At 29.8% G+C, this 12942-nt stretch overlaps 1 protein-coding gene across 2 annotated transcripts in view; it reads right to left on the bottom strand.

Annotated features, from left to right (window-relative positions):
* LOC143052814 (neurogenic locus notch homolog protein 1-like) overlaps positions 1–6790 on the bottom strand; it is a 314515-nt gene extending 307725 nt beyond the window's left edge. The window contains exons 1-3 of one of the 2 annotated variants that reach the window (XM_076225925.1): positions 6083–6790; positions 5582–5653; positions 1760–1831 (exon numbers count right to left, since the gene is read on the bottom strand). In XM_076225925.1, coding sequence (XP_076082040.1) covers positions 1760–1831; positions 5582–5601 — 92 coding nt within the window. In that variant the 5' untranslated portion in view covers positions 5602–5653; positions 6083–6790. The remainder of the gene's footprint in view (positions 1–1759; positions 1832–5581; positions 5654–6082) is intronic. The other variant, XR_012971252.1, reaches the window with a different exon arrangement.
* Between the last annotated feature and the right edge of the window lie 6152 nt (positions 6791–12942).

Raw genomic sequence — 12942 nt, 5'->3', positions numbered from 1 at the left:
GCAATTAACTTTTCTCACAAACAGTATGGTCTGATTTTTTGCCTTTTTAGGGAAAAACTTGCATGCAATTTATTCTCAACAGGCTTATATTTAAACCACTTGCTATCCTACAGAAGAAAAGAAAGATATTATGTGAAATGGGACAGGTACAATAGACATTGTAAAGTGCTTTTGATACAAATTTAGTGAGGTCTTTATTATGGAAATCAAATTTTATGTACCAAGCTCCCCACTTTTTACTTCATCCAAACAGGGCGTTAGACAAGGGTCATTTATACAACACATTTTGCACAAATTGTCTGAGATAATCTTCTTTTCTGTAGATTCAGAGTTCACAAATACGTCAAAGAACTAGATAAAGGCATAGACACACAAATATTGACACATGAAAAACCTGTCAGATAGAAAGTCAGGATGCCATTTATGCATCAATATTATAAAAGCTATAAATGCCTATTTTGACCATAAAATGACAAAATTGGTCATTTTTGCAGAAATTCTATAAAACAAAAGTTTAAATCCTTTAGTTTCATGCTATTTGACAAATTGACACCATCAAATCATTTAGGGAATTCTATATTTACAAATTCCATCTCTTAGGTCCGAGAACACAATTATTTCGTAGTGCATTTCTTTTAGAACATAAATGAAAATAAAAAAAATCCCACCTGCGCTTTCTCAAAGAAACTTTTACAGTGTGTTGTACTACTTTTGGGACAAATTATATCAAAATTATAGAAAACTTCATCGCCTCTAACTCAAAATATGGACAATTTTATGTTTAGGGCGTCTTGAAATCTTTTGACAGCTTCCGAAGTACTAATTCTCAACCTTTTTCAGCTGGACCAAATCACTACTTTCCTTTCAAATTCTGGACCCAATTTTTTTTACAGTGTAACTTTACCCCCCTACTTACAATTTGAGGCATTAAACATGGAGAAATAAATTTGGAAGGGGTATAAGAATTAATGGCAAGTAACCAACTGTCAACACTAGGGACTATATTCGTGAACAACGAAAATCAAGGGACGACAATTGTGGTTTCGGACCATCTAGTTCAAAGAGCGTCCTTGACAATCAATACTCAAACAATGTTGTTAAAAACATTTACTAACGATCATTGCAGATATCAACATTTACAATTATTGCAGCTTCAACACTTGCAAATAATTTACTAAACATGTTTTTTATATATGCAGAATTAACCGAACTCAAACATATACATCGAACACTATTTTTCTAGTAGATTATGTTTCCTTTTTTTAACTTATATTTACAGGGTTATTCGATCTTACTCTTCGTGTTATAAATCATGACTAGAGAGTTTGCCTCACATATGTCATTACTAACTATTCTTCCCTCTAATGTACTCCTACGTTTTTACCCTATATTTATTTTTAAATTTCTCGGAAAGAACTGTTATAGAACTCGTCAATTAAATTGAACATTTACAGTTCCAAACGGAGGTTATACATGTTATAACAGATCCAACTGGTAGCTTATTGATCGAAAACTAATTGTCAATACATGATAATCATACATCCATGAATTAACACGATGATGGTTTGGGAAATAAAGCAATCTAAAACCAACAGAAACAAACAAAAAAGATAACAAAAGTAACAATCAATAATTGCAACACATACTTGATCACCTGACAATGATAAATTTAAAACTTAATATCAAATCATGTACCAGCTGAATATATCGTTGCACTGTTTATATGTTTTCTATATGCGTAAAGTAATAATAAACTTACAACCAAGTCAAAGTTGTTAAGTTGCCAAAAGCGTGTTCTTCGATATTGCTGATATTGTTTCCATGTAAATATCTGTAATATTTATAATATATATTTCATCTAACATATGAAAAAAAAACACTGCTGCAACTTAATTAGCATAAATGTTTTGTTGATATGGAAAACGTAAAATAACTAATTATTGTGTGTTGAACGATTATAAAGTTTTGCATCCTTTTTTGAAAAAAAAATTCTAGATTAGAATGAAAAGGGTTTAAAGAAGATAAAATTTTTGTAGATACGAATTTATTTTGCTGTCATTAGTAACCTTCCACAAAGTAAATGTTTTAATTGAACCTTCTTGTTTTTATAATATGTGTGTGATTGGTGTACATTTTGATTATGTCTATGTTCAAAACAAATGTAAAAGAAGGGATATGAAATAAATTACAATAAATTTCAGCTGAACATAGTAAATCAAGAGGGCACCAAATATATACCAGTAAGAGACAAGTAGCATGTTTAACCCTTCTAAAAAAGTTTGAATCTATTGAAGTTGCATCATTATTATTGAAGAATGTTATTAGGTTGCACTTTGTAAATACAGCTGTTTCTCAAAACACGCCTCTTTTGGTGAGTAATTGAATATTCATAGAAAATTCATTTTGTTTACATACTGGTTCCCAGTTATGCTCTCTGTGTTCCATATCGCAGAGACAGAACTTGGGAATGTTACCAGTAAATAAACACGTGCATATTGTTTACATTGAAATCTGTGGTAACCTTTCATTCGAGGTAGGGATAGTTAAGAAAATTAGTGTAAGTTTAAACTCTGAGAAGTTCGGGGCATATAAACGTTGAAAATATGCCGCACAGCCCTATATTTTGACCTTTGAAAAAAATTGTGGTGCATATGAACTTTCAATTCTAGGATAGGATTTTTTTCAAAACTTCATAGTAAAAGTGGTACAGTTTTAGCCGTAAAAGGAGTTCCTATGGGAAATTGCATTGTCAATATTTACAGAAATGCAACCTATATAGGGTGAAAAAGGGGAACATTCAGAATTTAATCAAATTTGCTTTATTTCACAGATTTTAAAGAAATTAACTCAAATAAGAAGTTTTATAAAAATTTAATGAAGATTGATAGAATCCTGGGCCTTAAATATGATGACTCAGCATAAATTCACAGTTTACAGTATGCATAGTTTACTTAAAGTCCTGGATACAAAATTAAATCATAATATTTGCATATTTGTAAGTTAAATTGTTAAGAAGTGCTTATATTTACTCTTCGCAGTCATTGAAACTCATAGATCCTTCCTGAATATTATTTATGGGGTATTTGTGTCCTTTTGATAACCCAAAAGTAAGCCGCGACACCTAAATCTGCTTTTTTGTCACCACGGCATAATAAAAACAAGCTAGAAAAACAAAAATATCTCAAGAAAACTTACAATAGTGTGTTCTATCCTGAATATGTTCTAAATATTCCAAATTGCTAGAAACAGCAGAATTATTTAGGAAATTTGAGGCCCCAGGGGCAAGAAACATAGAAAATTGCCTACCCCCTGGGTCATAAAACAAATAATTTAACTTGTAAATGCTATGATTTTATGATTTTAAAGTTCTTGATATAGAAAACAATAACTATGCTGGGAAGTTATACAAAAATCAAATGTTAGCAGTCATCTCTACAACATTTTAAGTGAATTTATATCTCAGACTGGTATCTGCATACATACAACTATTGCAAATATGGCTTTGTTTGAACACTTCTAGTATATATAGTAGCTAAATTGTGTCAGATATATGGTTAAAGATGATACTGTTGTGACAAGAATTCTAAATTGACCATTTGAGGCAGAAAATGAGTTCTTTAATTGACAAATAGGCATACAGTAAGATGTGGACTGGAGATAGAGGCTGGATTGGATATTTTATATAATCTTGAATGTTGTAATGATTGTCTGCTAAACATTACATTTATGATATTCTGATATGCTTTCAATATGTTATCAGAACAGTTTTTAACAGGTTTTAGGCATTTTTTATCAGACAATATGCAAATAGGGTAAGCTGGCAATAATTAAAGTCTTGTTTTCAAATTCTTTAAAAAATTGAAACAGGGGAGGGGGTATAAAATGTATAGTAAAGAAAAACTTAGAGTATACACAGTGATTTCTTTAAGACTTTAATTCTGATAAATGAGTATTTATGTGAGAAAAACTGATTTTAGAGAGTTTTCTATTTGAATAAATGTCTGTATAGGTTGCACTTTGTAAATACAGCTGTTTCTCAAAACACGCCTCTTTTGGGGAGTAATTGAATATTCATAGAAAATTCATTTTGTTTACATACTGGTTCCCAGTTATGCTCTCTGTGTTCCATATCGCAGAGACAGAACTTGGGAATGTTACCAGTAAATAAACACGTGCATATTGTTTACATTGAAATCTGTGATAACCTTTCATTCGAGGTAGGGGTAGTTAAGAAAATTAGTGTAAGTTTAAACTCTGAGAAGTTCGGGGCATATAAACGTTGAAAATATGCCGCACAGCCCTATATTTTGACCTTTGAAAAAAATTGTTGTGCATATGAACTTTCAATTCTAGGATAAGATTTTTTTCAAAACTTCATAGTAAAAGTGATACAGTTTTAGCCGTAAAAGGAGTTCCTATGGGAAATTGCATTGTCAATATTTACAGAAATGCAACCTATTATGTGTGTTTCATTTATCAAAGCACATAATTTAATTGATTCATTTCCTACTTTGTTGGAATCATAGTCATTTCGTACCTTAACCATTTAGTACCTCCATGTCTTACCATGGCAAAAACCTTTTCGTACCCTGACCATTTCGTACATTGACCTTTTTCGTACCTCATTGAATATAATACATTTATTTTCCGTGCACGAGGAAGATATGAAGATTTGTTCACCCAAGAATATTCATATTTTACGAGGGTGATAAAAAATTTAAAACATTAACTGTGGGTAACGTCGTACAAGGCAATTCCGGCGTCAGAGGGGAACATGATACTCAGAAGGGAATATGAAATGTTGATCGACATCATGTGGAATAATTACAAACCAACCAAACAGTGACGTTCGAATCCAAAAGGCCAAATAAAATACGAAGTTGAAGAGCATTGAGGACCAAAATTTCTAAAAGGTTTGCAAACTACAGCTATGGTAATCTATGTCTGAGGTAGAACAGTCTTAGTATTTCAAAAAAATCAAAAATTTGTAAACAGTAAATTTATAAATATAACCATATCAATGACAATTCTTGTCAGCACAAACAATGCTGACTTCTAGGCTTGTAATACCCTCGGATATATAAATCTCCAGCAGCAGTGGCATCGACCCAATACAATGTCAATTTCAAGGGGTTGGGGTGAGAATGGAATATATTCAGCACAGACATACATTCTTGCAATCAACTTCGATTTAATTATTAATAAATATTTAGATGTCAGATAAATTTTCACGAGGCAACAACCAACATGAACATTATCATGAACATCATTGAATATAAAGTTTAATATGCATTATATGTATAGATCACACTATATAACAAGCATTAAATTGAAAGATAAAGAAAATAAAAAACAAACAACAAGTTATACTCAAGGAAAAAAACAGAAAATTTGGGTGTTAAGACTCATATAAGAATAATGATCAAATCTAGCAGAGGTGGTTTAGAATATATCTGCGGATTAGCGACACACGAATGCGCGCCACTCTTGAATCCGTCTTTGAGGTCAAATTTTAAATCAACAAATTATAGATATTGTCTGTTTTAAAAAAATAAAACGTAATAAATACATAACGACTTACAGCTGATATAAGTTGGTCATGTTTATAAACGTATTACTTTCTAATGACCGTATCTTGTTGTTAAATAGATATCTAAAAAGAGAAAACAAACGTGTTTTGCTAAAACAAAATACACACACACAGTCAAATACAATTATAATAATCGGATAAACAGTTTACCATTGTTATGGTCTTTTAATCTAGTGGAAAGAAGATAAGAAGATACATACATACGTTAACAATTACCTGACCTACCAACGGACGTAGAATGGGTACTTCAACATGATACTCGTCTCCTGCTATTCTATCATCTATTACAAAATTATATTAACGTAAATTCAGTAACTATGGTCTTCTATGTTTGTCACATACATGAATGGTATAGACAATTTAGTTTGAATCGACATTCTAACATCTATATAAGCTACCGACAATCACTTGTATCATCTACAATATTTTACACTGGTTAAAATCAGATCAAGGTCAATTACAGGTATATTTATAAAAAAATCAGTCACTCACAAAAAACGAAGACTTGGAAGATCCACAAAAGTGAATGGTTCTATTGTAGATATTTCATTTTGATTTAGATTTCTGAAATGAGAAGGTTATATAAGTTGAATGAGTCCTTTAAACAAACAAATCAACACTAAGAATTATATTGTTTCATGAATATTATGGTACAAAAAAAATCAATTTAAGTAAATGTATAGATTATGATGAAAAAATGGATATCAGTTGTAGACGTCACACATATGACACAGCTAATCAAATGTATTTTAGGGCAAATATAATTCTAAATTATCGTATTTGATTTACTTGTTAAAGATTATTACGAATGAAAGACAAAGTGAAATAAACATCAATTAATACATGCGAAGGTTTAATATAAATGTGTCAGTCCTTTGAACAAACACAACATTACTTGGAATTATATTGTTTGGTGAATATCACGTTTAAAAAGTATGCATCTAAGTAATTTTAAAAAAAGTTTATGAACAAACATATGCGTGGTAGACTCAGCTCAGTTATCTATTGGGCAAATCTATTTCTATATTTCTGTCGTTGTTATGCATGTTAAAGATTGATAAGAATAACAGGAGTTGTTAGATACATGTCAACAATAATAGAGCATTCTTACATTTAGATGAAAGGAAAGATAAGAACGAACGTTACAGGAGCATGTATTACATTAATAATAATTACATTCGGAAAAATGTTCACGAGACGACAACGAACTAACATAACGATGTTCTTCAACATCAATGCAAATGAAGTTAAATATGAATTTAACATAATTATACATTGTAGTTCATTCTACATAATAAGTGTTAAATAATAGGAAGAAAATACAACAAACAACAAGTTAAACAGAAAGAAAAACAGAAAATGGGTATTTAGGAAATATTAAACAGTCTGTGTCTCTGACTTATTGCTACGTATAGCATGTATAAGAATAAGGCGACGATCTAAAACAGGGGGCTCGAAATATATCTGGTGACAAGAGACATTTGTGTGCGCTCCACCTCTGAATCCGACCTTGTCCACAAATAATAGACCAACTAATCATATATTTTGGTTTGTTCATTTGTATTGCTTTCTATTGACAGTATCTTGTTGAAATTAAGATATATATATAACGAGAAAATAAACGTGCAAAATACATGCAGATAAACAAAATGACCAGAAACGGATACAAAGTTTATCAATGATGAGGTCTTTTTAATCTCGTAAAATAGACGAATCGATGTTTCAAACAAACTGTAATGATTCATTGATCATACAGTGAACGCACGTTAATGCAGCGTTCACAAATTTTGATAGTTAACTTCAATGTTAACGTTTACTATAAACATGATACAAGTATAGTGCTTAGGATCAATCATTTCCCCTATTTTTGCAAGAATTTGATTTTATAACATGATATTTAATAAGTTAAGATATCAAAATTTTAACATATAAAAAAACACTGCTGCAACTTAATTAGCATAAATCTTTTGTTGAATTGCAAAACGTAAAAGAACTAATTATTGTGTGTTGAACCATTATTAAGTTTTGCATCATTTTTCAAAGAAAAAATTATAGATAAGAAGGAAAATGTTTAAAGAAGATCACATTTTTGTAGATACGAATTTATTTTGCTGTCATTAGTAACCTTACACAAAGTAGTTTTTTTTTTAATTGAACATTCTGTTTTAATGTGTGTGATTGGTATACATTTTGATTATTTATATATTCAAAACAAATGTAAAAAAAAGGGATATGAAATAAATGACAATAAATTTCAGCTGAACATAGTGAATCAAGAGGTCAACACATATATACCAGCAAGAGACAAGTAGCATTTCTAACCCTTCAAAAAATGTTTTAGTCTATTGCAGTTGAGACTAAACTTAATTGATTTTAACTAACTATCGGTACTCCACATACGCATCATTCTTAATCCGCTAATGTATAAACAAGTTATTTGTGAGTCAATTGATATAAATTGCATGGCTATTTATTGATTTCCATCAAGATTTATTTTAGAATGTTATTATGTGTGTTTCATTTATCAACGTCATACTTACAGTATTTTTGTGAGAAAAAAAAACACATAAGTTGATTGATTGATTTCGTATTTTGATAGATGCATTTGGTCCATTGGGTACAACATGGATATTATTGTGCGTACAAAATATTTAATATTAGGTACGAAATATCAAATGTGGGTACTAAATAGTAGAGGTACGAAATAGTCAAGGTACGAAATGACTTGCTTCCTTTTGTTTTTGTTTTTCAGAGGATCAGACATTTGGCTTTAAAGATTGAATTGTTTAAGATGTTTTTCTAAACCAGGACCGTTCATCAAATTGATAGTTCAACTTATATTATGGGTTTTGCTCATTATACGAGGCTTTACGATAATTTTTATCTATTTCCATCAATTTGTTGTCGGAGTTGATGCATTATCCAACGATTTTATGATGTTTAAGCTTTAAATAATGCGTTCGTAAAATATACAGGTACTCATAAATATCGGAGACTTTGAAGGTTTGTAAAAGAGAATGGTTATATTGCAGCTATTTCATTGTAATACATATGTGTTAAAAGAGAAGCTTATTTAAGTTGAATGTGCAAGTCCTTTAAACCCCCCCCCCCCAAAAAAAAAAAAAAAAAAAAACAATACTAAAAATTATATTGTTTGATGAATATAATACTACAATCAAATCAATCTAAGTAATCTTAGTAGACTATTATGAAAACATGGATCTGATTTGTAGACGTCAGATATATGTAGTTATATATACGTATTGTATTAGATGTTGTCAAGCCTGGACCTTTACAAAGCTTGATATAAGAAGTTAAATGAAATGTAACTAAACTAAGAAATACTCACATATAATTAAGACTTGGAAGATTCATAAAGGTCGATGATGCTATTGTTGATATTGCGTTGCTTCGCAGCTGTCTTAAAAGATGTTAAGATAAATTTAAATTTAAGTTTATAAGTTTATTTCGATAACTTTTTTTGATTAAGTAATATACAGAAAACAATATTAACAAAGGCGAACATGTAAAATACAATGTCAATTTCAAGGGGTTGGGGTGAAAATCGGATATATTCAGCACACACATACATTCTCGAAAACAACTTCTATTTAACTATTAATATTTAGATGTCAGATAAATGTGCACAAGGCAACAACCAACCAACATAAACATTATCATCAACATCATTGAATATGAAGTTTAATATGTATTGTATATAAAGAGCACACTATATAACAAACATTGAATCTTAATATAAAGAAAATGAAGCAAACAACAAGTTATACTCAAAGAAAAAAAAAACAACAGAAAATGTGGGTGTTAAAACTCAGTGACTCATATAAGAATAATGATAAAATCTAGCTGAGGAGGCTTGAATATATCTGCTGATTAGCGACACACGAAAGCGCTCCATTCCCGAATCTTTGAGCTAAAATTTTAAATTAACAAATTATGGATATTGTCTGTTTAAAAAAAAACAACGTAATAAATACATTACGACTTACAGCTGATATAAGTTGGTCATGTTGACAAACGTATTACTTTCTTATGACCGTATCTTGATGTAATTCAGAGTTCTAAAAAGAGAAATCAAACGTGTTTTGCTCAAGCAAAATACACACACCAGTCAAATACAATGATAACAATCGGATGAACAGTTTACTATTGTTAAGGTCTTTTAATCTACGGGAAAGAAGATAAGAAGATACATACATACGTAAACAATTTGATGACCTACCAGCGGACGTAGAATTTGTGCTTTAACATGATACGCATCTCTTGCTATTCTATCATCTATTACAAAATTATATTAACGTAAATTCAGTAACTATGGTCTTCTATGTTTGTCACATACATGAATGGTATAGACAATTTAGTTTGAATCGACTTTCTAACATCTATTCAAGCTACCGACAATCACTAGTATCGTCTACAATATTTCACACTGGTTGAAATCGGATCAAAGTCTCTTACATGTATATTTTTTATTTAAATCAGTCACTCACAAATAACGAAGACTTGGAAGATCCGCAAAAGTGATATGGTTCTATTGTAGATATTTCATTTTGATATAGCAGTCTGAAAAGATAAGGTTATATAAGTTGAAAGAGTCCTTTAAACAAACAGATCAAAACTTAGAATGATGTTGTTTTATGAATATTATGTTAAAAAAATCAATTTAAGTGAATGTATAGATTATGATAAAACAATGGATATCAGTTGTAGATGTCACACATATGACACAGCTAATCAAATGTATTTATAGGGCAAATATAATTCTAAATTATCGTATTTGATTTACTTGTTAAAGATTATTACGAATGAAAGACAAAGTGAAATAAACATCAATTAATACATGCGAAGGTTTAATATAAATGTGTCAGTCCTTTGAACATACACAACATTACTTGGAATTATATTGTTTGGTGAATATCACGTTTTAAAAGTATTCAGCTAAGTAATTTAAAAAAAGGTTATGAACAAAAATATGCGTGGTAGACTCAGCTCAGTTATCTATAGGGAAAATGTATTAATATATTTATGTCATTGTTATGCATGTTTTAGATTGATAAGAATAACAGGGGTTATGACATATATGTCAACAATAATGGAGCGTACTTACATGTTTGAATAAAGGTAGGAACGAACGTTAAAGGAGCATGTATTACATTAATAATAATTACATTCGGAAAAATGTTCACGAGACGACAACCAACTAACATAACGATGTTCTTCAACATCAATGCAAATGAAGTTAAATATGAATTTAACATATACATTGTAGTTCATTCTACATAATAAGTGTTAAATAATAGGAAGAAGATAAAACAAACAACAAGTTATACTGAAAGAAAAACAGAAAATGGGTGTTTAGGACATATTAAACAGTCTTTGTCTCTGACTTTTTGCTACATATAACATGTATAAGAATAAGGCGACGATCTTAAACAGGGGCTCGAAATATGTCTGCTGACTAGAGACATTTGTGTGAGCTCCCCCGCTGAATCCGACCTTGGACACAAATACTAGAACAATTAATCATATATATTGGTTTGTTCATTTTTATTACTTTCTATTGACAGTATCTTGTTGAAATTATGATATATATATATATATATATATATATATATAACGAAAAAATAAACGTGCAAAATACATGCAGTTAAACAAAATGACCAGAAACGAATACAAAGTGTACCAATGATGAGGTCTTTTTAATCTCGTAAAATAGACGGATCGATGTTTCTAACAAACTGTAATGATTCATTGATCATACATTGACCGCACGTTAAAGCAGCGTTCACAAATTTTGATAGTTAACTTCAATGTTCACGTGTACTATAAACATGATACAATTATAGTGCTTAGGATCAATCATTTCCCCTATTTTTGCAAGAATTTGATTTTATAACATGATATTTGATAAGTTAAAATATAATATTTTATCATATAAAAAAACACTGCTGCAACTTAATTAGCATAAATCTTTTTTTAATTTGCAAAACGTAAAAGAACTAATTATTGTGTGTTGAACGATTATCAAATTTTGTATCCTTTTTCAAAGAAAAAAAGCTAGATAAGATGGAAAACGGTTTAAAAAAAATCACATTTTTGTAGATACGAATGTATTGTGCTCTCATCGGTAACCTTACACAAAATATTTTTTTTTAATTGAACCTTCTGTTTTAATATGTGCGTGATTGGTGTACATTTTGATTATTTATATATTCAAGACAAATGCAAAAGAAGAGATATGAAATAAATGACAATACATTTCAACTGAACATAGTAAATCAAGGGCAACACATATATACCAGTAAGAGACAATTAGCATGTTTAACCCTTCAAAAAAAGTTTTAGTCTATTACAGTTGAGAATAAACTTAATTGAATTTAATTAACTATCGGTACTTCACATAAGCATCATTCTTAATCCCCTAATTATAAACAAGTTATGTGTGAGTCAATTGATATAGATTGCATGGCTATTTATTGATTTCCATCAAGATTTATTTTAGAATGTTATTATGTGTGTTTTATCTATCAACGTCATACTTACAGTATTTTTGTGAGAAAAAAACACATAATTTGATTGATTTGATTTAGTATTTTGATAGATGCATTTGGTCCAATAGGTATAAAATGGATATTATTGTGCGTACAGAATATTTAATATTAGGTACGAAATATTAAATGTGGGTACTAAATGGTAGAGGTACGAAATAGTCAAAGTACGAAATGACTTGCTTCCTTTTGTTTTTGTTTTTCAGAGGATCAGACATTTGGCTTTAAAGATTGAATTGTTTAAGATGTTTTTCTAAACCAGGACCGTTCATCAAATTGATAGTTCAACTTATATTATGGGTTTTGCTCATTATACGAGGCTTTACGATAATTTTTATCTATTTCCATCAATTTGTTGTCGGAGTTAATGCATTATCCAACGATTTTATGATGTTTAAGCTTTAAATAATGCGTTCGTAAAATATACAGGTACTCATAAATATCGGAGACTTTGAAGGTTTTGTAAAAGAGAATGGTTCTATTATAGCTATTTCATTGTAATACATATGTGTTAAAAGAGAAGATTATTTAAGTTGAATGTGTAAGTCCTTCAAACCCCAAAAAAAAACCCAATACTTAAAATTATATTTTTTGATGAAATTAATGTTACAATCAAATCAATCTAAGTAATCTTAGTAGACTATTATGAAAACATGGATCTGATTTGTAGACGTCAGATATATGAAGTTATATATACGTATTGTATTAGATATTGTCAAGCCTGGACCTTTACAAAGACTGATATGATACGTTTATTGACATCTAACTAAAATAACAGATACTCAC

Source organism: Mytilus galloprovincialis, chromosome 11, assembly GCF_965363235.1.
Source record: "Mytilus galloprovincialis chromosome 11, xbMytGall1.hap1.1, whole genome shotgun sequence".
Taxonomy (NCBI): Eukaryota; Metazoa; Mollusca; class Bivalvia; order Mytilida; family Mytilidae; genus Mytilus; species Mytilus galloprovincialis.
Note: the sequence above shows the minus strand (reverse complement) of the source record. Positions and strands in the feature narration are given on the sequence as shown.